Below are 27128 nucleotides of genomic sequence, written 5' to 3'. Positions count from 1 at the left end.
GTAGACATGTGGATATGTCCATACATATTTGTGGTTAGGAAGTATCTGAGCAGAAGTTCTCAGCATTGTATAACACCAAATGGGCGAACTTGGACACATAGCAAGCTGATATTCACAAAGTCATAATAGTATTATTAGAATATATTTTTTACCTGAGTGCCTGCCTGAAAGCCACTACCAGGTATGTGGCTGTTTTCTGATGGCTGAGACATTAGGTCTGGTTATTTATTTTATCCATGGAGTATGATCTCACCATGCAGTCAGATCTCATAATGCATACATGCTGCTCTACAGGGGGGATAGTGATGCTAAAGATATGCATTTATTTTGTCATTATGAACCATATGTATAGTATCATGTACAGAAATATTTTTCCAGTTACATGCATCTATGCTAACACAGTGCAAATTTCCAATTTTAATGCTGTTTTCACAATACAGAGGAGAAAATTAAACAACAAAAGACAACTCCTACTGAGAAATCAGGTAGGAACAAATCATTTTCTCCTGATTTATGAGCGGGAAGTGTGTTCAAAGGAGGTGTGGAGGCGGGGGTGTTAAACAGTATTCAGTACTCATTTAATGTGGTATTTTTCCATTGCAATAATTTTTTTCCAGTATTTGAAAGGATATGTGACTGATAACACTTTCTTAGAGTAAATCCAATAGAAATGCAACTGTAGCTATGATTCTGAGAACAGAATAAAATGTTGGAGTTTTTTTTAAGTTGAATGGTGCCGGTTAGTACCTCATTTCTATTCATATTTCATGTATGTCTTTTCTTCTCTGTAGTAGCAGAATAGATTCTGTACAGAATCATATGGTTCTGTTTCTAATTGTGAACATGCACGTATTTTTTTCTACAAGAACTCTCATGATAATCTGTGATTTTACTATGGAGTGATGTTTTACGGCACTGTTTATCCAATAAAATACTGTTTTGATAGTTTTTATCTGATCATAAATTGCTGTAGCTCGTTCAAAACCCTCTATGTTTCTGTTAATAAAATTTGAGAAATTACTGCAAAACACTTCAATATATTTCTAACCTGAAAGTTTAATGAGATAGCAACTACTGATAGCAAACAAGTCTGGAGAAGGAAGAAATGGTATCTTTGAATTGACAGGATTTTCGCACCAAAACTACCTGGTTTAAGGGTCAGCTAAGTTTCACTCTTGGTTTGTGAGCAAAATCAGAAGGCTCAAACTGTGATTTGGCAGCACTTGGAAAAAAAGCTGCCAGAAATATCATGACTTTTTGTAAGAATTTTTAGAGTCATGTGCCTGCCAAACCTTCTTCCTCTTTGTTGGAACCAAACTGAAAATGCAGTATTTCGAGTTGGCCAACTTAAGCCGCTACAGAAATAACTTGTAAGTTTTCAGATTAATACATTTTGAAACATGCAACTTCAAACAGAGGGTAAGTCATCCCTTCTTTCTTAAACAAACATAATGTTAAGAATTATCCTCTGGAGTTGACTAGTGCTCTCCTGACTAAAAGTGTAGGCAAAAGTGGTTTTGATGTTGAAAATCAGCTGAATTCCTCCCAAAATTTCCAATCGTTTCTTGACCAGTCTGGAGCAATTTCTGATTTACACTGGTACACAGTGAGAAATGGTTCTGGAATACATAAGTGTGTTACTGTGCTAAATGACAGAATACAGCTTTATTTTAGCAGGAGCTGATAGCCAATGGGACTTGCAAAGGTCTAAACATGTTAGAGCCTATCTACATTTTAGGGGCCTGAATGCTGTCCATCTTTACACGAGTAGGGGAAATGAAGACCAAGTGAGAACTGATTGCCATAAAAGTATTTGAACATAAATAAAAAATATTTAGTAAATAACTAGAACCTGTTTTCTCTTTATGTATTACAATTTACCTTCTTTTGTCTTCTGCAGTCCAGGCAAAACCAGCAAGTACGTGGTACCTACCTTGATCAAAAAAATCCTGTGAAATAGCTGAATTTGTGTGGCTTTTTTTTGTCTTTAACCTATGGAAATTCATCCTTGCTTAAAATTCTAGTGTTTTAAGCACCATGCTTTCCATCGCTTTCATTTAACATATTGTCTTGTCATTGCTATTTAAAAGTCCATTTGACATAACCAATTGTTTCATTACAGTACTCAGCTCATTCTATGCTTCCCATATCACAAATTTGCATAAGTGACAAGCTTTTAAAAATCACTGTTAACAATCAATTGGGTTGAAAAAATACTCCCGCTGAATTAGCAGGAGAAAAAGAAAGACATCATCACATTTCCTTCCTAATCATATATTATTTTAGTATAACAACATCTAGAAGAAAGTGTCCATATATTAATTTACCACATAGCCTGCTTGCTAACTCTCTGTATCTTTTGTACCTTCAGGATGCAAGGTAAATTGCAAAAGTTAAAAAAAAAAATAATAATAATACCCAGTTAAATTCCCAAGTAATGCCACACTCAAAAAAACTCAGATATGGGGAAAATATTACTCTTCACTGAAATAAGTTTTATTTCACACTTCATAAAACTGTTTCCCATTTGAAATTCCCTATCTTGTCTTCATCTCGGCATTTCCCAGCGTATATCTTCACCTGAAATCACAGCTGCTAGAATTTCAATTATTCCTCTAAGTAGCAGAAGCACTGAGGTATATTGCCCTTTTTTTCATGGTCTACTCAGCTTTTCAATGTTTTCTACCTTATAGACCAGATTTGTGTCCTGAAACTGATGCCCAGGATTTTAGTTGTGCAAAACAAATAAGGCCAGCACAGCTGTCCTCCGAAAAGTATTGTGGCCCCTATTTGCATGCATTTGGCATAGCTACTACTATGTTATGAGTTCTGTGGTGTGGGTTTTTTCAGTTCTTTTTAAGCAAATGTGGGGTTTGTATAAACTATGTAGTGCTACACTTTGTTTTTAAAACTAGTCTTCTTCAACTTTTCTGTTTTCAGCAAGTTAACATGAATTCTTATTTTTCCAGTAATAATTACAAAACAGAAAGGAGAACAGAAAAAAAGGGAAAAAAAAAAAAAAGCATTGCCTACCAAGCAATGCTAGTTCTCTACTTTTCTACAGTGAGATATAATTTATTCATATGGAAAAGGATGTGTTTGAGAGTTTGGGAATCCAGCTCAAGTATGTCTGATGCAACAAAATAAAGGTCAAGTGAATGTTTGCTGAGTTTGCCTCTCCTTTCAAATTAAAAAAAAAAAAAGGAGAATAGATACAAATTACATTTTTGAAATTCAGAGGAGCCCTCTTAACTGACTTCTTTTTTAAGATATATGTGTAACTTTTAGTTAATAGTAGTTGTATGTGTGGAACTATATGCAGTACTACAGAACTTTAGTATTTCATGGCATGTTCCTCAGTGAATAATCTGTTAGTAACTAGTCCTGTGGCTTTTGTTCCAAAACAACAGCATGAAGCAAGGCAAAATTGATGTTTATGCCTGAAAAAAATATACGTGTGATCCTTCTTAGTTAAAAAAAAAAAAAAAAAAACCCATACAAAATGTAACTTAGAAACATGATGGCAATTTGTTGTACTGTTTCTTTTATCTAGAGCATGAAGCACTCAGACACGAAAAAGATGTTCCACCTACAAAACCAAGTAGGCACTCCTGCATTTTATGCATTCATTACTTTTGAAACTGTTATTTAAATAAATTGCAAAATAAAATTGCATATGACAAATGTCAAAATCATGACCCTTTGATATATTTTGCTGTATAGAGTGGACTTGACATGTCATACCATAGCTAAGGTAGCACAGTACATATTTGCAATGCCGGCTGTCATTTTCTGAAGATACATATATGTATATATATCAAAGGTCATATTTCTGCTTCTGTAATTTCACCAATGTCATAGAAGTTATGCCAGCAAATAATTTGAACCATTTTCTGAAAGTACTTAATTTAAATGTCCTCATTTTGCTAATTATTTGTGGGTATCTGCCATTTATTTGGACTTCACAGCCTTCCTGTATGAGTCAACTTCTCAGGACCAGCAACAGTTTAATTTTCCTCCATAGCAGGTATTATATGATATACTATCCAGATCATGACCTGGCACTATCCCTTGTCTATGATAAATGTCTCTGCATATCACAGCTCTTATGCAGCCTCGCTTGTACAAGACAGAGCAAAATCCCTGCAGGTTTAGGAAACAGCACTGTTCAGTTGCACTGTGAAGCGATAATCATGACTTTAAAAAAATGTCTTCTCTATGCTTCCAGGTCAAAGGAAATAATTGCAAAATTAGCATTCTTTTTAGTATTATCCATCCTTAATTCTAGCACAGCAAGTATAGTGTGTAGATGAGAACATCCCTACTCTTACTGTCCATCACTAGATTGTTATTAATTACTGTGAGATTACTAAAAATTATGTTTTGATATGCAGTAAACACATAAAACAAATAAAGCCATTCTGCATCATAACAGTATTATGCTACACCTGACTGCTCTGACCATTCTTCTTTCTTTTTTTTTTACTTTCCAGTCAAACTGAAAAACACTGCAAGTACGCATCATGTCTTGTTTCCTACAAATTAGAAACCTTCTTTTCAGATACACGTTATGTCTGTCTGTATTTTTGCAATTATGTCATATTAGATAATGTTATTTTCTTGCTTATACTACAGATACTCTTGTATTCAATCTGCTCAGTAACAACTGAACACACCAAAACTAAGTACATTTTTAATTTAATATTGTGAAGCTGCAACATTCAAGCTCTGTTTGCAACTTTTACTTTTCATAAAAGTAAAGTGAATTATGCTAGCAGCATAATTCATGCTCTGGTGACTTTAGATGAGCGTAGACACATGATTTATCTTTATACAAATATATTGTTTATGAAACATAACAAAATGGCATGCAGCATAACTGAATTAGACAACTTTTTCATTACTTCTTTTATCATTTGGAAATTACTTATTTCACTAATTCACTAAGCACATTCTTGGCCTTTTTTCAATATCTTTTTTTTTTCCTACTTTATAAAAAACCTAAATTAAATTTAGAAAGAGTAAAGAATATTTCCATTTCATGTGAGTTTTAAGGAGATTTCAAGGGGAATTTCTTGCATAACAAAGACTTTCACTGAAGTCATTGGATACTGTCCCTGTTAAGGTCAGTACGACTTCTGAATAGATAAAGACTGGGATCTATGCTTATTGCGGCAACTCATTACGCATTACATACTGCAAATCATCATCCTACAACAATCAGAAGGACACCATATGCTTTGAATTGTGAAAATGTTGAAGTGTGGACCTTCACAGGTGAATCAGTTGTAGTCTCTTTAGCACAGGATCTTTCCCTTCTCTTTTTGTACTGTGCCTGGCACACCAAGACAAAATGTTATTCTGTTGCAAAGTAATCTTTAAAGAGTATCCAAAACCAAGGCCAGGCCCCATGAGACACAGACCTCTTCTTGTTCCAGATCACAAGCTGACAAGGAGGCAAAGCAAACTGATTCCATTACACTTCCTTAATTAGTGTCCTGTATTAGATGCTTGAAGTTAGAGAAGATGGATACTCTCTCTTAAACGTGTCAGAAGACACACTGATATTCTGAAACCTAGCTCCAAGGGGAAAAGGCAACATGAAGCATCTGGAATGTGCCAACACTGAAGGATCTCCTGCAATCCTGAATTGCAGTGTTCAGTTTTCAAGTCATCATTGAAAAATTATTACTTCCTGAAAAGCTCTTGGTGGCTTTCTTTTCACTTTTGCCAGAGTTTTAAGTGAATTTTCCTCTATTTTATTCCATTATTCAGATTTGTTAAGTCTTATGTTCACTGGATCTGTTCACTGATGTTTTATGTCTTCTACACTGATTATCTGAGACTTACTGATGGCACTCTCTTCTGATTGAGAACCGTGAGATTTAAGTGACTAATTCCTCATGCTTTCTGCAATAAGAATCACTTTGACTCAAAATCACTATCTACAATGCTTCTTCTAAGAGATATACTACCCTGGTATATTGTGAATAAGAGGAAAAGCCAAGATGTTTTCTCTTGACCTTTGCAGAGGTATATTTGTACCATTCTTGAGCTTATATCATCCTACTTGAAATCATTATAAAGGTTAACCATGCCTTTAGAAAAATAAAAGAAAAAAAAAAAAAAAGGAAAACAGTAACGAGCAGACCTATGATCATATACAAAAGTAATTCTATTTACACTGCCTATTTTGAGCTAACCATCCTTCAATGTATCTAGCTCAAGATTTTGAGCACCAGAGCTAACTTAAATTGGTTTTTCCCACTTGAAAAAGAAAACTTAGTTGGATGTCTTCTTTATTTCTAGGGCTGTATATTGCTTTATTTCATATATTTCTCAAACAGTTGTACAGGATGCTTGCCATAACGTGACCATAGCTATCATGTAATTTAGCATGAGATGTAGCCATGGACACAAAACACTCACTGATTTTGGAGTTCAGGTCTAGTAGGAATGTAAAATAAATCCATACACTTTTCCTGGGCCAAATTTATTCATACATTACACCTTGTGCATTTTTACTGTAAAAGTAAATGAGGTTTTAATCAGTAGAGAGATTGCATCATTAAATGAATGACAGGTTATAAACAAAAACACAATGTTGTGTTTGAAAAGTCCCCAAATTAACAACAAATACATTTTTATAGTTACCTGCTAAGTGAATTACCATGCAATTATAAAAGTAATCTTTTTTCACTATTTCTGTTTTAGCATACAAGAGAGTCTTTGATAGCAAATGATCCTATATAAAGTTTGAATGTGTAATGGAACTCAGAATTTACTCCCTGCATACTGACTAAAGATTCTCAAATTGTGAGAAGCTACCTTGAAGAGAGGATAAAGCTGGCGGCATATTTTACTCATGCAAGAAGTAATAGCAAACCATATTTTGCAATCAAGAGGGAGAACTCCAGTTAAGGTGTAAGGGCACGAACCTCTTTCCTAGATTTAGTGCCTCAGACAATTTTTTTTTTTTTTTTTCTCTTATGAAAATGAGAAGAGAGATTAATCCATGGGTCATGATGCAGTAACATATCAGCTTTCAGCAACTGTGAGCATGATCATAAGCAGAACTGTAAATATTAAAGGACTTTAACAGGATAGCATTTAACAGCAGCAAAACTGGCCTTTGCTGGATGCCTGTGCTACCTAAGTATTGAGCACTGACATTTATGAGTCTCACTATGAACGGAGACCTGAAAGAAAGTCTCCTGAGATGTTTTAGTGAAAACCTTGCCTAATTTCTCAGTCTTCCTGTTGAAAAAACATTGACTGAAGCATTTTCTCCTTGGTCTGAGCTTCAGAACCTCATGTTCATCTGAAGCCAAAACTCAGCATGGAGAAAATACAGAGAAAATTCAATCAAAGGAGACCTTGAAATGTTTTGTGAATATATTTGCTTTTCATCCAGCTCCAAGTTCAAAGAATAAAGGTTTTGCCTGGCTAGGAATGTTATTCTCTTTCCTTAAAATTGGGTTCAAAAATAAAACTGGGACTAATGAAGCAGCAATGTGTGAAAAATGCTAGGATTCCAAATCAGTATATAATCGCATTCCTTTTATTTAAAAAGAATAATGATACCAGTGAATTTCTATACCATCACATTGACTAATTTTCATTAACTATGATGGTTATTATGATAGCATGGGAATATACCCTTCTTTTATGCTAGCTGCTATGCAAAGATGTAGTCAAAATTTTTCCAGCTCTCAAAAGCTTTTACTCATAAAAGGCAAGGCAAACTGATAATGCAGGAGAAACAGTTATAGAGGGGTGAATGCCAGCTCTTCAAGGTCAGTGTCAGTCTTTGTTTGGGATCTGTGGATAAGAGGGGTGACAATTAAACTGAATGCATTTTTTTGGAAAATAGCATAGTCAGCTCTTACTTTGAATACACATTTTAAAAAGAACTCTTAAAATCTTTGCTTGCTGGAAAGATTTGGTTAGGACAGTGTTTGCATTTGCAGGAAACATTGCATGCTGGATTATAGTACTTCAAAGAGTGGAACTCTTAGCTTTAAGTGTGAAATTCAGTATACATGCCCATTGTTAAGGCACATTTCTTTGCAAATTAATATCCTGCAGAAAAAAATGCAGATGAAAGAGATCTATTTAAATGGTTACTTGCCTTGAAAAAATCACAGCACTGAACCTTATATTCCTTTTCTTCCCCCCTTCCTCTTCATTTCTGATTATCTCCCTGGAGAGTCAACAGGTGAAACCCCAACAACAGGTAAATATTGCATTTCCATGGTATGACTTCTGGAAGGAATTAATGAACATACCAGTGTTGATTAATATGTATTATTCATCAACAATGAACCATGCTGATGTAAACCAGCATTGGTAAACTGACAGCATTGCAGCTACACAGTTCTCTACCACAGACTGTTTTGATCAGCTGATTATATTATTTTGACCACTCTTCATCTGCAGTATGTTTCGTTGAGCGAGACACTGGTGATCAGAACTGAGCAAGCTGGCATTAATCAGATAGCACATGCACCAGAAGACACTGAAAAAACGTTATTACAACTAGTCGGGCCATATGAAGTGAAAATGAACAATTCAAAGGCAGCTTGCCAGTTTTCTGCTGTATTCAACAGGGAATACTGACATGGGCTCAGACGTCTGAAGCAATACACCTTATTTAATTTCAATCTGCCTTGTTGAATGGAGTCACAGACCAAATGTCTGTGTTTGTGTTCTGTGGAAAAGGATGTTGAAAAGAAAAAAAAAGCACATGTTCTGAGTGAATGTACAATTAGAGAAAAATAAACTAAATAAATCAGAATCTACTACTGCAGGACATCAGAGTGGTCACATTTCGTGGTTCTAACAGTCCACCTAGCTCAATATCCTGGGGTGTTGTTTTGTTGGGTTTTTTTTTTGTCATTGTTTTGTTGGGGGTTTTGTTATTTTTTTGTTTATTTCTTTCAGATGATTGAGATTGCTCTGAAAAGAGGGTAAAAATCAGGCAACAGGCAGAGGGTTCCTTCTCTGATACATTTTGAGAACAAATAATTAGAAAATTCTGGCAATAGTTAGGGAATTACAGAATTCTAGTGCCTGAAACCTCTATCAGGAGTTTCCAAACCACCCAGCAACCAGCAATATTCCATTTTCAACGACTGTTCAGAATACCCAGAACTGCTACTGCTACTAAGGGTAGCAGCCACTGTTGTAATATTAGATACATTGTATATGTGCCATGAGACACATTACCAGAGTTATTATTCCAGGGAAATTACTAAGGCGATCGGCTTTGTGCAACGTATTTATGTTAAGAGCCACATATTTCTGATGCCTGTCACTTAATGTTGTTTCCTTGCAAATCTTTCTAGCCACCAAAAAAACAAAAACAGCTAAGGAAAAAGAAGGTAGGAATTTACTCTGTGTGTGCATATTTATGTAGAAGATCCCAATAAAAATAGTATGAGATTACAGTTTTGCATGTATTGCTGTTTGAAACAACCCCTGAAATATCTGTATTCATTTTCAAATAATTTTATTTGCAAACTCTAGGTAATGATCTATTCAGAATTCAGCCAATTTACCAACCTTGAACTGTGTTACTTTTTCCTTTCTAGAAAAACCAATTGAGAAGAAACATCTGAAAGAGGAAAAAAGCAAAGGTAATAAAGGCACAAAAATCTCTGCAAACAGCAGTGAAAATGCAAACATTATTTTTTTCCATGGGATTGGAAAGAGGTGCTTTTTTCTTCTTCCTAAATATGTGCAAGTAAGCCAAAATGATGAAATTGTGCATAAATTCCCAGTAACTGGGTGCCTGATGGCTCCTTTGCACATGAATATCAAGGATGACCCTCCCTGGCTGGTCCAGTACCAGCCTCTCTGCAAGGTGCCACTTCCACAGACACATGGGGTTGTGATCCTCAATTAGTCTGCTGTTACACTCTCTAATGAGGTGGTGCAAAGTTCATCCCCATAGCTTGTGGGGTTTTTTAGATCACCAGCTTCATATTGTAGTGTAATTGCATAGATAACAAGAGGCACCTTTCACACATAAGATATATTACATCATGGTCACCTATATTCTGACTAATCTGTTGGACACAGCACTGACTTTGTTTCCCTACAGTAATATCCAGAAAAATGGTTTCTGCTGTAGCTCTGAAGACAAATAATAGTAGTAAGTTACACTAATTTGTTAAGTTAGTGGTCTAAGACATAAATGTCTTCTCTACGTTAATTAAAGACAGTGACTTGCATATAAATATTGTATATGGAAGTCCTGATACCTTGAAGGATAACAGTTAGTTGTATTTCTGCAAGTTTGCTAAACTACTGTCTCAAAACAGTTGCTTTTATGGTTTTACTAGACATAAAATTTCTATATTTAAATAATTTACTAGGAAAGTCACACTTAAAAAAGATAATCTGGTGATAAAAATATTTCAATCTGTGAGTTGTTTCCAATAAATTATTTAAATTTATTTAAATATTTTGGCCTGAAACTGAAGATTAATTTATCATCTATGTTTTGTTCTTTAGGAGTCCCACCAGTAAAAGAAGTTCCACAACATCACAACCTGACGTCAGGTACATGATTTTCCTTTACTGCAACAGAACTTCATTTTCCTTGCCAATATTTTCCTTTTTCGGTTATTTTTTGGTTGTGGGATTTTTTTGTTTCTTTGTTTTGGGTTTGTTTTTGTTTTGGTTTTATTGTTCTTGGTTTTGGTTTTGTGTTTTGGTTTGTTTTGGTTATGTTGTTGTTTTTTGTAAAGATCACACTTGCAATCTTTTCACATCTGTCATTCTAATCTATGAGACAAGATGTGAGGCAAGCCAGACACATCAAATCTATAAATACTGTTCCTGTGGAGAATGATTTGCTCAAATGGTATTGCTTTACCACCTTCCTAAACTCTTAAACATTACTTAAACTCTTAAACAATTACTTACTTTATAAACCAAGTGGTCTGTAATTAATTTGGCAGGGCATTATTTAAAATATATGCTCCTCACATAAAAACTGTTCTATAACAAAACCACATAAGGAAAAGCATGTTCAATTTTTTTTCTCTCACATTAATAAATCTTGCCTCCCATCACAGTGTGCCTTCTGCCTCACCACACTCACACACACAAACCAGGTGAATAAAGCTAGGACATCTTAGGAGGAAATCTCCCTGCATTGTGTTATTGGCTACCTCCATGTTTTTCCTAGTTTATGGTAAAAATAAAAATATGTTCCAGATTCTTCACTAGTATAAATTAAACCAAATGACTTCTGTGAAACTGCACTGATTCATGGCAGATAAGGATCAAAGTCTTTAATCTCACCTGTGAGGTGTAAGTGGTTTACACATAAAATATGAACTAAATATTAATATGGATCCTTCCAGTGCAACTTTGTTGTCTTAAAATATTTCTAATCATGTAGATTGTTCTGTTGTATATGATTTTTTTCCTCTTTTACTATAAGCTAAATGCTTTAGAGTCCTATATACTTGATATAAAATGTGTAATATATGGGTAGTTATATGTATCTGTGTATTTAGAAATATCTTTTTATCCATATGTATGAACTTAAAATATTTGAATTATAATAATGGAAAAGGTAGATAAGTATAAAATGAGTACAAAACAATCTGACATCAAGAAAGAGAAAATGCAAATTAAATGCCAATATCAAGCATTCACATGGTAACGTGTATTTTTATGAAAATCTTTGCACACATGGCTCATGAGACTTTGTTGTACAAGGGCAACTACATCTACATATAAGAATGACATAGCTTTTTTTCTTTTTTTTATTTTAATCAAGAATACAGAATTCTAGATCGAGATATAACCTTTAATTCATCTTAATGATTCTGTTGTTGACTCATAGATGTGGAAGATAGAATCTATGCTCACAAAAACTTATTACTATTTTATTAATATAAAATTCATTTAGATCAGGTAATGTTGATCATAATAAATAACCAAAGATTTTGCCAGGAGAGAAAATAATTATCTTTATGGAGCAAATTTCCAAATACAGTGTGAACCAGGAATGTACTAAAACTTCCCTGACAGTGGACTTTCTTCTGCACACCACACTCCTGCAAAGTTTACTCATTCAAAAACTGTGTTACTATGGCTTTCATTTACAGTAATTGTAGTAATTGTTAGGATCAGTTAATTTAAAATGTGAACTATCATTGTGCAATTTCCTGAGTGGGTGTTTCCCAGATCATAAGCAGCTCTGTGCAAACAGTTCTTCATAACCAGCTTTGCAAACAGAACTTACTGTGTAAGTGTTTTCAAACTATTTTTGTCCACTAAAAATAATAAGTTAGTTTTCAGACAATGGAGGAAAGGTTTCCAGAAGACCATCAAAGTAATTTCTCTTTGTGAATGTTGTTCTTTTGTATTTGCTCAAACTGAGAATTTAGCAGTTGAGACCAAATCCTAGGTGATGTACATTTGAGTTGGAACTTGATAGCTTTTGCTTGCTCTGTTTGCAGATGAAGCTAGTGGATTTTCCACAGTGCACTGAATACTAATACTTTTTGCTGATAAATGGAAGTAGAAAAGGATTTATGCATTCTGCGCTAATCTAAAGATTTAAACAGTAAATCTTATTTTGGCTTTCAAAAAGCTGAATAGATTCATGTGTTCTTAGAGTTTTGATCAGAGTCCTGTTATTTTCCTGTTATTGAAAAGCAATCAGATAAAGAAAAATAAGCAATTTTAAAAGCTGTATATATCTTCAAGATTAGAATGCTCCACATATAAACAGAATTCTAAGCAGTACTGTACCTTTCATAAACAGTGGTGTTATGTGCTATGACACTAAATTTCACTCCCCTGTAGAGCTGCAAGCAATTCCTTAGAATTATCTCCCCTTTTTTCTGCTGTCCTAAATGTCAAAATTGACACTTGTACCCAGACTGAAACCAAACAAAAACAAAACCAAAAAAAATCTGAATTCTTGGAACTTTTTTTTTTTTCTTCTGTCTTATAACAAATGTATTTGCAAGCACAAAGAAGCAGATTTTTTGACTCTTGGAGTAAAATTTGAGGTGTATACAAATTCAACTCTGTGGTGAGGACTATCTAACATACCCTTTTTATGAACAGCTGTATACTTTTATACAAGTCCTAGTTTGTTCCAAGGCTTATACCAGAGTATGAAAATACAAATTAATCAAAAGTTGGTTTTGTTTATTGTAATTACCTTGTATCAGGAAACGTGTGTTGCATTTGTCATATAGTTAGTTGACAAGGTTGACATTTTTACTGTGCTGTTATCTAAGCCCACAAATGTTCAAATGTGGCAGAAATAAAGAGAGGCTGTGTTGTGTGAGCACGCAAAGTGAGGAATAATGAAATTGATACTAATCTCATACAAATTTCTTTGTTAAATTAGAGAAATGTCTGGATTATTCTCAAGGTCAAGAGAAACAAACTAGTCATGCTAACTTCTGTGTAAACAGATGTGTTGTAGTTCACATGTCTACCCTCATACATTATTTGAGGTTTTGAACTTTCTTGGACATGAGATATTCTACACTTACTGCCTAGTCAAAGACGTTGTACCTCTGGGAAGCTAAAATTATCTTTAAGCAGAGTTCCAACACTGTTTATATGAACATACTATACTTGTACTTTATGAACAAAAGCATTTCTCAGCTAGATTTTTCCTCTGCTTCTGTGGTGATCAAGAGCAATACAGTTTCTCAGGTGTTTTCTAGTGTAAAGAGGAATCATCTCATTATATTATCAGCAAAAGATATTCAAAAGATCACCACAGGAAAACCCCAGCACCTCCAGTAGATTAATTCATTGCACATCTCTATTAACACATGGTGATTGGTTTCTTATTGCAAGGCTGTTTGATTGCTTTGTACTTTCTGTCTTACTGTAATATATTTTCCACTTCAAAGGTGATTTCCAAACCTGCAAAAGCAGCAATTTCTATTGAATATGACGTTTGGTACAAGAAAGAACCTTTTGAGAGATTGTTAAGGATGTTTTCTCAATGCTGGGAGAACATAAACTTGTTAGCAGTGCAATGTGTAAGATTTTTTTTTCCATGGATGATTGTTTTGAAAGAAAATGAGACCACTTGCCTTTATTATTTCCTTGGTTCTGAAGCATTTGAAGACTTTGGAGGAAAATATTCTATTTTTCAATATTCTAATGTTGCTATTTTGGTCAATTTCATTAAACACAAACATATCGGTACTGTTCTATAAAATAGAAGGATTGAACTGCTTTAAAAATAATGCAAAAGAGAAGGCAAGAACTCCATTACTGCAGAACAGGTAGCTCTCATCTACAGACAGGTGATGAACTGCAGATACTGTATTTTCTACTCTCCTTGTCACCCACATAGTCTGTGTGTCTCGGATGTATGACGGTGCTGGTATTCTGTTAGCAGTTTCTTCCAGAAACTTCAGCTGCATAAACTCATACTCCTGAAGACGACCACTTGAATACAACCAGATCAAAGAAGCTGAACAAAAATGTTGAGGACAAAAGATATTATGTCCTTTCTCAAAATAGAAATATAGCTCAAGGAAGGGACCATTAACTGTAACAACTGTGTCTCTAAAAGTGATAATGAAAACAGTAATAGCATCCTTGACATAATTGATATATAAGATTCATCATTTTTTCTCACAAGAATTCAGCAATAAATCGCTAGCATTAATTTTTTATTTTCTGGATATAAGAAAGGGTACCATTGGTTGGAAAATAATATAAGGAACTGGCACTCTGACAAGTTTCTAAATTTTTTGTATAAGATCTGTGCTTATTCATTTACAGGGCTTGTGTCTATGCAGGATATTCTCATTCAGTAAGATTTTGCAGGGTGTTCATCACTCTGCAGTACAAGCTCTCAGTGTGAGAGCAGGATGAGCCGCACACTAAGGCAGCTTGAAAGACAGCCTGTGTGGAACAGCCTCCGTTCTGTGGATACGCATACATGTCTCGATGTCGTATTTGTTACAATTGTGAGGACCATGGCTGCATATGCAGGTTTTCCAACAACTTGGTGTTAGTCATTGCACTATACTGAAGCTGACTTTTAAAGAAATACCTGGAGATTAAATATTGGCAGGCTTGTCTAACTAGAGACATAGAGGAATACTGTACATAAACAGTAATATCATGGTAGCAAGGTAAAACAAAAGCTTTATGATCTTGTCTGAAACTGATTCAATGTCACTGCAAAACTTCTTATGGATTGCAATAAGTCTTGGAACTCAATATCTGTAAATACACACCACAAATTAGAGCAATATATCAGGTTTTCTGCTAATTATAAGCTTATAGATAGCTTCTCAGCATAGTGGCATTGTAATCTAAATTATGAATTATAGACATTCTATTTAAATGCCCAAAGGGTAAGTTTTATCTTTGGAAACAAAGGAATTAATGGGGAGAATATAGAGGCACTTTAGCTTCCTGCTGTGTGTTCTACAGGAGAGGATCTATCTCTAGCTCTAAAATTACCTCATTTTTTATCTTTGGTTATATTCGGTAATTCCATTAGTTTACCTTGAGTTTATTTGTTGTCAAGATTAGGAATTACTGTGATTGATTCTCAATCAGCTTTTCATTATGATGGGAGTTATTCGGATGTAGTTTGAGGTCCACCTCCCCAAGAAACAATCATAAGTTTTCCCAGTTATCAACACACTGACAAAAGAAGGATTGATTCAGTTCAGTGACTATGTACCATCTAAATATTAGCTACGTGTTAATTGCACTTGCACTTTACTAGGTCAGTCTTCAAATCACTGAGAATTTTTTCTCATTATTATGCAAAGCTTATCTGTGCCATAACTGTGAATATACTTTACAGACCTCATCAACAGACTCTCATTTAAAATCTATAAGAGAGAAATCCTGAAGATCAATGAATAGAGACAGTCCTTGTAAACCAATAGTGAAAATCACTGTTAAAAATATAAGGTCAGACCCAAAGTATTATTTTAGAAGATTTTAATGTCCAAAACAGTCTGCTGAAGAGGTTCCGTAAAGCTTAAGATTTCTACATTCCTACACAAGTACAGAATTTTTTGGCCCCTACATCCTTGGTTTTGAAATTAGGAAAACTGCTGGCCTAGTGCCCAGTTCCTACAAAAACTTCATTTGGGTCCAGAAACTTGATTAACAATTCCTGACTGCTTGACATGCTTTGAGTACAACTAACGCATTAGCTATATCAGGCCCCTGAGAAAATGCAGCTGTAATTACTTTGCTTTTAAAATGGTGGCAAAGGTGATCTTTATACCCATGTAGTCACCATGTACTCTTTAAGGGGTTTAGCTGGCACCCTTTGAGAGCCCTCTTCACTGGAAAGACTCAACTTTATACGTTCCACTTCCCAGGAGGGTACTAGAGCTACTGAGTTACAGAATAATATGGCTGGAACACCAGCTGCCTGTTCCCCTGGAATTTGCACAATTCCAGATCCATTAATACAAGAGTTGTTAGTGCTAGAGGCTAATAGACAAGATTTATCTATTTGGTATAAAGATCTGTTTCTGCTTCAGAAACTTCTTTTCATAAACTACTTCAAAATGGTTACTGGGTAAAACTTAAAAATAATTCTGGACTTATACTATCAGGCACATCTAGTAATGTATGCAGCTAGCTCTGTGGCTCATGCAGATATATAGCACTAAATTTAATATCTGGAGAGTTTTGCAGTCCATAATGGAGGAATATTTTCTGTTGTCATTGGAGACATTATTAGACCTCTCCCATTATACTTGATAATGTACCCTCTGAACTTGGAATGGTTGTTTACATCAAAAGGCAATGAGCAAAATTCTACCAGGGAATATACTAAGGGAAAACTCAGAGTCCAGAGAGAGATCCCAGAAATAAAGATGGATCTTTGGTGAAAAAGTGAGTTGGAAAATGAGCAAAGTTGACAACGAGGTAATAAAAACTGAGGTTTTTTTCAATTAATTTATGAAATGTTTGCCTCTCATGTTAAGCTTAAAGATGATTTGCCTAATGAATTATAAGAGAAACACCCATTTTTGTATAAATGTAGGGATAAATTGGTCTGACTAAAAAAACATATGAGGGTCATAGCCTATGGAAAAAAAGGCTATGAAAAAAATACATTATTTAGCATGCTGGTTTAGATCCAGTAATGAGAATCTGATTTGCCTAACTTTGCAAAATGAATCCAATTAGTAATGTTAGTTATGCCTGTTGGACAATGATTTAATTCCCTTCCTCTTAACTGGGTCAAAACATTTCGCTAAAATTAAACTAAGTGGCTCCATGCATTTATAAATATAGATTGAACTTGTGCCAAGTGAAAAAATATATACCTCAGTATAAGTCTCTGAATAATTTTGCCACAAATGAAATATCAATATCTAATATCTTAATGCCTCTCACTGTTAAGTTGGTTTTGCCCTTCAGTTTGACTGATATCTCTTCTCAAATCACACTGTAAGAAAAGAGAAGTATATATTATGTATTTCTGTGACATATCTCATGAAAAGAAACTTCTACACAAAATGTAATTCTTCAAGAGTTTTCTGAGGCAGAGATGATTTATCTTTGTTTCAGATAAATGGCCATTTCTTCAAATCCCTCTTAAACTTAAGGAAAAAATTCCTCTGTCATATCCCTTCTTTTCTAACGGGGATATTGCTTAAAGGACAAAGCAACTGTCTTACATTTTATCAACATAGATTTTGGTTTTAAACATTTATCAGCTGAAAAACAGGCATCCTGATATTAGAGTGAGTTCATGTGTCTAGTTTATCATCAGTATAGTCAAAACCAGTGGACAAATCATAATTATGTGATGTAATTCTTAATTAGTGAGACCAGAACTGACAGCAGATGCTGTGAAATATTTCAGAGAAGCCAGCCTATTGAACTCCTACAGTTTCTTTATGTTTTTCCTTGCTCCTAGACATGTGCAAATTCAGAGTGAGGAAGACATTACAATTTAGCTATATCTTTCATTTTAAGTAGCACACGGGCACAGATCCGAGCCTCTTAATCATAAGCACTTAAATAAGGACATATCTGCACCACAAGTGCCATAGTCAAGGAGAGGGGAACTTCTCCAATGGGTTACTCCTCCCTTCAAAATCTGAATCTTCTCCTAGCATTATGTCATTGATCTGGAACTAAAACCAGACAGCAATGCTTCTAGTGTCTGATGTTAAATAGGATGAATTTGGGCCTACCAGGGTTTGTCAGTAGCATAGTCCAAGTACTTGAGTTTTTCTTGTCATGAAGTGCTGCTACTCCCAGCAGAAACATTCTCACTGAGGATGATAAATGTGTATACATAATGCTACATGCATCCAAAAAAAACCCTGTATTTAAAAACGTTTTCAGTTACGATGGCAATTGAAATGAACAAAGCACTTGTACCATTCGAACACCAGTTTCACTTTCATTAGTTGCTTAACTGTCTTATTCACTGCTCCCCTTCCCTACTCTTTCTTTTCCCTCCTCCTCCCCTCTTTTCTCCATCCCATATCTTCACAGCTGAATAAATATCTGGCATTAACTTCCAGTCATTTGGTATCCATTCTTGTTAACATAATAAGATTCTTGATTTTTTTTACCTTCTTATTTGGTTTTATACATTTTTGTGGCATAAATGTTTTGGTATGTAAAGTTTAAGCCAATCTTTTAGTGACTGACAGTTCATTAGAAGCAATTATTTTAATGCAATATGTTGTAATTACATTAATTGAACATGCTGGCCATAGGAATGAGTCAACAGAGACCATGTCACGTCAACATTCCTAAGGTACATTATCAGCACACAGTGCATCCTATCAAGACACTGTCATCGTTTATTGAGCAGTAGGAATAAAATCCAGTTCTGTATTGCTGCCCACCAAATGCCACTGTAGTCTCATGTAATTACCACTGTAGTTTGTGAAAAAGTCCAAGAGATTTTCATGCACTTTGGATCAGGCCCACATTACTTTTTGGTCCCTCTTAAATAGCATTCCTTGAATGATTCATTTGCTTGCTCCCATGTTTTAGTAATAAAACACATAATGCCAGCACTGGACTGGAAGCACTGGAAGCTCAGTGCTAGCAAAATTGTGAATACTGTGTACTCTGATCATTGCTATACTTTGTTGGAAGTGTCTGTATCTTGCATGGTTTTACTGTCTAATACAAAGAATTTTTAAATGAATTTTGGGGGAATGTCACACTTTGGAGATATTCACACATTTTTGTGAGAGTAACGTGGTTTGTGTGCAGTGACCATAACTGAAGATAACACATTTCTCTAAACATACAATTTATATATCCATTAAGCCTTCTCACTAGACAGTGCAAGAGCCTAACGGAAAATGCAGAATTTTTTGCTCCCTTAAATGATTGCAAGGTGTCACCTGTCACATTCAAGCTAAAAGAAATAATTAATATCACATTTTATTGTAGAAATTGGTTTTGTTAGAAAGGTATCATTCACTGAGCTTTGTTGTTATGTTTCAAAAAGAGCTCTGACTTTGATAAGTAACAAATCATAATTGGTTTTAACTAGTTCTGTCCTGTGGTGATTTTTTTCTCCTGTAATGACACTAAATATGGCTAGAGTGACCTTCTAGCGCTATTGATTCAATAGGTTTACGTATTTTACACTGAGAAAATGTTATTAAAGATATTTATTTCTGACTTTGTACTGATACTATTTTTGTCCCACCAATTGAAACACTGATAAAGGCTGGTTTATGTATTTAGCAATATTTCTGAATTAGAACCACAGATACTCAGAAGGAATGGAAGAATCTTCTGGGTGGTGTCTGCTCACTGTTGAGCAGAATTTCTGAGAGAAAGTGTGTTTATTCTTCTGAAGTATAACTATTTTACCTACTCCAGGCCTTGAAGTCCCATGATGCTTGAAAAAGAGTTGTTAAGGAGAATATGTGCATGATCTGAGTACTCATGGCTGTAATAACAATGTTTTGTAGTATTTAACACTGCTACTGAAACACCTTTAGTGTTTTTTATTAAATAACTTATTGTCTGACAGACCCTCTGCTAAAATAGATATGAAAACTTGGATGGTGTTTTCAAAAATCAGCAATTGCATTATATCACAGACGCTTTAAAAGTAGCTTTGAGAGCTACTTTCTGATCATTCTCAATTTTATTCCCTTATTCAAGAAACAAAATAAGATGCAAAAGAAGTATCATCATGGGACAACTGCTTTTTTTCCCTTTACTGTCCACACGTTGTCTATACAATGCTAGAAAAATGTCATTTTAAGGGGACATTTTTAGATATATAAAATTGATTTAAAGTGGTAGTGTTATTTCTTGCTTATGTGTAATGGACATACAAAGTATTCTCCTCTTCACCTTCTTCCTTCCCATTAAACATTGTATTTCTTGAGAATGGCAGTAGTGTGGCTGTACAGCATGCTCAATAGTAAGAAAGGAGTTTAAAGGGATTTCTCAAAAAAGATAAATCTGATTTTTTAATCAAACTGTGTTGTCTTGAGTAGCCAGTATCTAAACATGGACCATGTTGTGAATTTAAGAAAACAGCATTTGGTCTCCTGCATAGGCCCTCAACATTCAGCTTTGCTATTTAGAGAAATTGGATTTGATTAAATGTCAGTTACACTGTGCCACTAAGCACAAAGGCTTATTTACTTGTTTTAGAAAGTCTGAAGGCAAAATTTCATTATATTTAGCAAGAATTGCACACCATTTCCCTTCTGCATCTGCCAGTATGCTTTCTCTGATCAGTTTGTCATACTGCAATGTTACTGAAACGTTAATAGAAAGAACCCAAATTGTTTGACAGGGAAGAAGCAGAGCAAGTGGGCATATAACTGCCTCTCTTCCCTGCCCTTTAGTAATTAAAAAAAAAACCAATCTGCTCTCCAGTCATTGGAACAAGTTTTCTTTGTTCTTGTCTGGTTCAATTTCGATTGCTGACCCGAAATACAGCATGTGCATTCCTAAGAAGCCATCAGAAAGGACTGCAGTTGTTAACACTTTCTCTTACTTATAATTGCTTAGTAATTAGTTGTTTCTAATGCTATGATTGCCTGAATTTTTATGCTTTGTTGGATTGTTTAATTCTATTAGGAAAGGCTCTAAGTTAAGACATTTGATTCAAAATTGAAAACACCAATAACAAAAACTGTTTCCTCACATATTCTTTGTAATTTTTCCCTAATAACCAAACTGCAATTACTAAAAGCTATTACTTTTTAATGAATATTTTATTTTATGGGTTGCCTTAAAAACAGTTATCTGAGCCTTGTAGAAAAAGGACTTTAACTGTTGTAACACATAAACAGGAACACCTTCACATTCTTTAGGATTATTAAATTTTATTACTCTGAATTGTCTACCACCTTTCCCTTATAAGACTAAAGAAAAAAAAATACTATCATTAAAAAAAAAAATTATCTGTTTCTTTGGATCATCATAATTCCTTACATAAATCTCTCATTAATAGCTTAAGTAGGCATTTGAATCGTAGTTTGGTAGCTTGTATGGTAGAAAGCTATGTGTAACTAGTCTTCTTTAAAATTATACTGAATTATATTAACTCAGGAGAAGAATTAATGAAAAATATTACAAGGTCCTTGGACATCCTTGGAGTTTAAATATATTCCTAACTAGACTGCCCACAGCTAAAGGAGGAAATGAAAATTGTTTTTCCTCTTTAGCCCCTGAATTGCCAATTTCCAAACGAGGCATGGTGATTAAGCAGAGCTAGAGCACATAATCCTTTAGAAATTCTGGATCAATGCATTGGAAGCCAAACTCTTTTCCAGCATCCCAGCAGCTTGACTCTTAAGATCCATTATGTCTCTAAGGATGGAGAGCCCCCATATTCATCCATTTTCTTAACTACTTCAGCTAAATGGGCATAGAAAAAATATATATATATATAAAATAGACTGCTTAATAAGGATCTATAAAAGCAGAAATATGTGGTATGTAAATGAATAAGTTGGTGCCTGCCTAGCACTGAGATTTTATAGTATTTCTTCCCAACAAGGTTCATTTAATGCTTAGGACAAATAATTAATAGTATTTGTCCTGGTGAGTGGCCTTTTCATGAAAATCTTTCCCCATCCAATTCGTCACAGGAGGGGACATCTGGCTGGGGACCTCTTTATTCCCTTTGTATGGAAGGTTCTTCTAGTGATGTATTCAGATTTAATATTTGTCTCTTTCTCAGCAGTTTCTTAATCTTTCTCTCAGCCAGAAGAGGTTTTGGATCTGATTGTCACTTTATCAGTGTCTGATTTCTCATGCCTTGGAAATGTAAACGGCTGAGTGTGAATCTTTCTGCCCAGACAGTAAATAAAGACTGTTAGTGAATATAAGCCAACATAAGGCAAAAAACTGTAACCACCTGTTAAATAATATTAAAACCTGAGAATGAAGCTTTCTCATACATTTGTTCTAATATATTCTATACAGATTCACATAAATTGATGATTTGTGCCATATACAGATGGATTTAACTCTTCACTGCCTGTGACAGGGATGAAACACAGAGTAATCAATGTATTTGGGATGACACCATAATAGTATCTGCAAGGGATATGATAGATGTGCATGCTTTGAAAGTTAGATCTGATTCTGAGATGTAACTGGACTTCTGTGAGTCTGGTTCTCAGCCAAGTAAATTCTGCTGGTATCTTTGCCGTATGTGAATATATGGAAATGAATCAATATTGAAAATCACTGTTTACCTGTCCCAACAATCTTTTGGCTTTGGCACTGTCTCTGTTCTCTAGTGCCTAGTCCTTTACTGGGACATGTGTCAGCTAGTTTTCTTTTACCTGTTACCTTTTCCATTCAATAGTCTTAGAGAGAACAACAAGTGGTGTGTCATTTACATTCTAGTTCTTTAAATGTCAAGCTAGATCCTCAAGCCAAAATTAACAATCTTTAAACAATAATGGCAACTGGGAGAGGTGTCTGAGGACTGGCAGAAGGGAAATGTTGCTCCTGTCTCTAGGAAGGAGGACCCAGGGAGCTATATTCTGGTCAGCTTCACCTCGATCCCTGGGAAGGTGATGGAGCAGCTAATCCTGGAGACCATTTCCAGGAACATGAAGGACAAGAACATGATCAGTAATAGTCAGCATGGATTCGCAAAGGGAAAGTCATGCTTGACCAACCTGATAACCTTTTAGGATGAAATGCCTGCCTTGGTAGACAAGGGGAGAGCAGTGGATATTGCCTGCCTTGACATCAGCAAGGGTTTTGGCACTACTGTCTCCCATAGGACCCCTATGGAGAAGCTGACGAATGGGCTGGATGAGCAGACAGTGAGGAGGAATGAAAGCTGGTTAAACTGCTGGGCTCAGAGGGTGGTTATCTGTGGCAGGAAGTCTAGTTGGAGGCCATGAACTAACAGGATAATCCAGGCTTCAATATTGATTCTATTTAACATCTACATTAATGATCTGCATGATGCAATAAAATGCAATCCCAGTCAGTTTGCAGATGACACAATACTAGGGGAAAAGGCTAATAAACCACAGGTGTGTTTCCATCCAAAGGGACCTCACTTGGCTGGTTTCTTCCTTTCTGCTGAAGAAATGAAAGTATCAAGAAAGTGTTCATGCAATATTCCTCACATTGCTTGAAACCAGCCCTCTGTGTAAGATGCATGTCACTTAGAGATCAAGAACACACACAAGGCCACTGGGATGTTTTTATAATTTATTGGATATCTATGGAACATAGTTAGCAATTCCTTTTGACCAGACCTGAACAGCTTTACATGAACTCTGAATCCAGGGGGATTGTGTTTCTCTGCTTCCTGGAACTCATCTTGGCTATTCTCATTCCAAATGGCTTTCCACTTTGGCAAAAATAATTTTAAAAAATCAAGAATAGTTTAAAAGATTTCTCTGTTTTTGTGAGAAAAAAAGTGCCCTTTCCTTCCACAAAGTGAAAAACAGACAAACAAATACCCTCTTCTCTAGCTTTTCAGAAACAAATTAGTTGTCAGATGTCTTTTTGTAACAATATTTTGTTAAAAAAAAAAAAAAAATCTACTTTTTTCCAGCACTGACTTTTTTTATTTCCTCTGTAATACTCATAAGGAAATTTAAGTAATTATATGCATTCTCACAATCCATGTCCTAAAAAAAAACCATAAAGCCACATATAAGGCTGTTTTTGTCTCAGCTAAGCTGACAAAAGACATCTAGTGTTAAACCACATGTTTTGCTCCTAATCTTCATCTTTTTCTGGTAACATTTGCCCTGAAGATATGAGACAATACACTGAAAGTGAGAACCCTGTTCAGTTTAAAAGGCGCATTCTGTATTCACATTGAATATGGGAATTACGAAGACAGAATTGGATGCATTTGTAGTCTTATTTGCATGTCAAAATTCAATTTGTTCTCCTGACTATGGCTTGTATCTTAATACTGTTGCAGATTCTGATACAGATACAGTTCCAAAGATATTGATATTTGTTTGAATTAACTTTTCATCTGCATGTTTTGCAGCTCAGGTTTGCATGATAAAGCAACCTAAGGACAACATGAAAGTGAAATACTGAAATAGCACATGGCAAAAAACAATTTACAAAGAGAGTAGGGGCAAAAAGATTTTGTTTAATAGTTTGAATATCATATAGAACCTGAAAATGCTTTCTTCCTACTCCTGCATTTGGAAGCAAAGCACCTTGCTTCCCAAATCTTGTACTCTGATAACAGTATCTACTAGGTCTCACATACAATACGATGTACCAAAATAGTTCTGTCTTTGTAACTGCAAGAATCACCCAGCCCAAACACTTAGCCAGATTTCTGTTGGTCTCCTGCCATGGCAGACCCCTGTTTTCACTTGAGCAGTCACGTTCTCCACCATGGCTTCCGATCTTAGTCTCATCACCATTGACACAAAGGTTAGACGTCTTCTGCCCTCAACATTGCCCCTTTAGTCTCCTGGGATACTGGTACTTTTTAAAGAAAACTATTTTAATACAAGAAATTTTTCTTTTTCTTATTTTTTTCTTTTTTTTTTTTCTTTTTTAATATACCTATATTGTTCTTTTGGGCTTCTTTGCCAAAAAGAAAGAAGCTCAACATTCAGTTAATTTCAGCACTGGAAGTTTCACCACAGGTAGTTAAATATGGTAACAAATTAAGTTACTGGAATTAGCATCTTATGCAACAAAGTAGCAAGCAAACAAACTAAATAAAAGTCTTTTCTGCCATTCGTATCTCTCCTGAGTTTCTCCTTTATCTTATATTTTCCTGATATTTTCTGAAGACAGATGATAAGTAACAGACTATGTAAACATTTGAATGTCACTTCAAAATGTACTCCACATAAGTACATACCAGTCAAACAACAAGGCTCACTTCACAAACATCACAGGTCTCTCAGAAATAACACAATCAAGGGTGACCTATAACATTACACATTCCAAATACACATAAATTTTAGAATTTTTTTTTTATTATGTTCTGCACCTCTTCTTTGAATTTTGTAATACAGCCCACTGTAATTAGTTTGTTGTTGTTGGCCAGGTTGTAAAAATCTGAAATTTTGCCCTTTCCCTCTGTGAATTTAGTGGCTTTTAATAATAGACTGTGAGGTTGTCAAACAGAACGGTTGCATTGACCAATACTACCGGTGATTTTAGAATGATGATCATATAACACCTCTGGAAAATGCTGTAGTGTCAGGTATGCCATACTTGCAATATATAACCATGTTTAAAATCCACAAAGGATAATATAACTGAATTGAATGTACTGGCATTTCCGACACACAACTCTGTGTTCCACCATTGCCAGGCAATTAATAAACCCTGCACTTCATTTTATAACACAGGGAGCCCTGAGCCCTGGAGTCCATCTCAGATTGGAATTGTCACGTTGAACAGCTTCCTTCTTCCTCCTTTTTTTTTTTTTTTTTTTTTTTTTGATATGGAATAAATGGTGGAGGAAAGAAAAAGGCATCAGAAAATCAATTGCCTGAAAACTAGCTTGTTTGACATGCTAACATTTCTCCAGTATTTTTCCCAAACACATAACTGACTAATAGTTATCTTTTAAAATCTTGGCAATATTAATCTAAGAGTGCAACCTCAGCTTTTTTAACAAATTAGGCCAATTCCATCTGTGCTAACGTATGTGTTCTTGAAAGTATGTGTTTCCTTCAAAATGTAATGGAAAGAAGTGTGACTACGCAGACTAATGCTCAAAAATCAAAAGGGAGAGAACCTCCCTGATTGTGAAAGACTGGGAAAGAGATACTGTCACTTATTATGCCTCTTTTCAGAATAATAATTTGAAACCTAATAAAACATGTCATAATCACTATTAGATGAGAGTCCTTCTGAAACTCTTCAATGTATCTGAAAGTGACTGTGAAACAGAAAATATATATGTGAATTTGGGGGGCTTCTATTCAGCTATCCCAAAATATTCTTGGAGACCCAGGACTATGACACTGAGAGAAATGATGAGTTTGAGTGTGAAACTGTCAAAGAAAATGTGTGTGAAAGAACATGGAATAGACTCATGGCCCCAGTTTGGAGGACATAAACATTAATCACCTCTTCTTTCTTTTCCTAGCTCCTGTCCGCTACTTTCAATGTGTCTTCCTAAATGGACCTAATGGAGTTGGACTGCAATTTCCCACTAATCCCCCTTCAAACAAGGAAGAAAAGACTCACTCAAAGGCTTCCAAGAGAAAGACAAGGAAACCAGGGCAGTAGAAAGACTGAGTCCTGTGGTTGCTCACGTTTTGCACTTTATCTTTTCTGCCGGGGTTCACAGTAGTTACAGTGGTACTGCTCATTGCAAGAATGTGATCCACTTGGACACGTGTACCTGGAAACAGTTTCTATGGGCAGAGGCAAAACAAGCAGTAATGAACTATATTTGAAAAAGGTACAACCATAAAAGTGCCCCATTTCTTGTGGAAATGCAATGTTAACAAAGTGTTGACCTGATTGTGTGTGTATGTTTTCCTGCCTCTTTTGCTCTTCTTGTTTTTCTTTAGCTACCTGCTCAGCATTGAAGTGAGTCTGTTTTCCATTTAATCTTATCTCAGGAGTGAAAGGTTGAATGTAGCTCTTATATCAGCAAGATTGCAAGACTACCTGCAATCCTAAATCATTTCTTCTTAATG

General features: G+C 35.1%; 1 protein-coding gene across 1 annotated transcript in view; it reads left to right on the top strand.

Moving 5' to 3' along the window:
* The window catches only part of TRDN (triadin), a gene marked incomplete at both ends in the record, with an annotated part of 192499 nt that extends 165787 nt beyond the window's left edge, over positions 1–26712 (top strand). Inside the window, 6 exons of the mRNA XM_080341419.1 lie at positions 441–485; positions 3554–3601; positions 4494–4514; positions 9594–9638; positions 10519–10566; positions 26570–26712. Coding sequence (XP_080197545.1) covers positions 441–485; positions 3554–3601; positions 4494–4514; positions 9594–9638; positions 10519–10566; positions 26570–26712 — 350 coding nt within the window. The remainder of the gene's footprint in view (positions 1–440; positions 486–3553; positions 3602–4493; positions 4515–9593; positions 9639–10518; positions 10567–26569) is intronic.
* Positions 26713–27128: the final 416 nt, after the last annotated feature.

Source organism: Nesoenas mayeri, assembly GCF_963082525.1.
Source record: "Nesoenas mayeri genome assembly, chromosome: 3".
Classification (NCBI taxonomy): Eukaryota; Metazoa; Chordata; class Aves; order Columbiformes; family Columbidae; genus Nesoenas; species Nesoenas mayeri.
The sequence above is the reverse complement of the archived record's forward strand: the minus strand, read 5'-3'. Positions and strand labels throughout refer to the sequence as shown.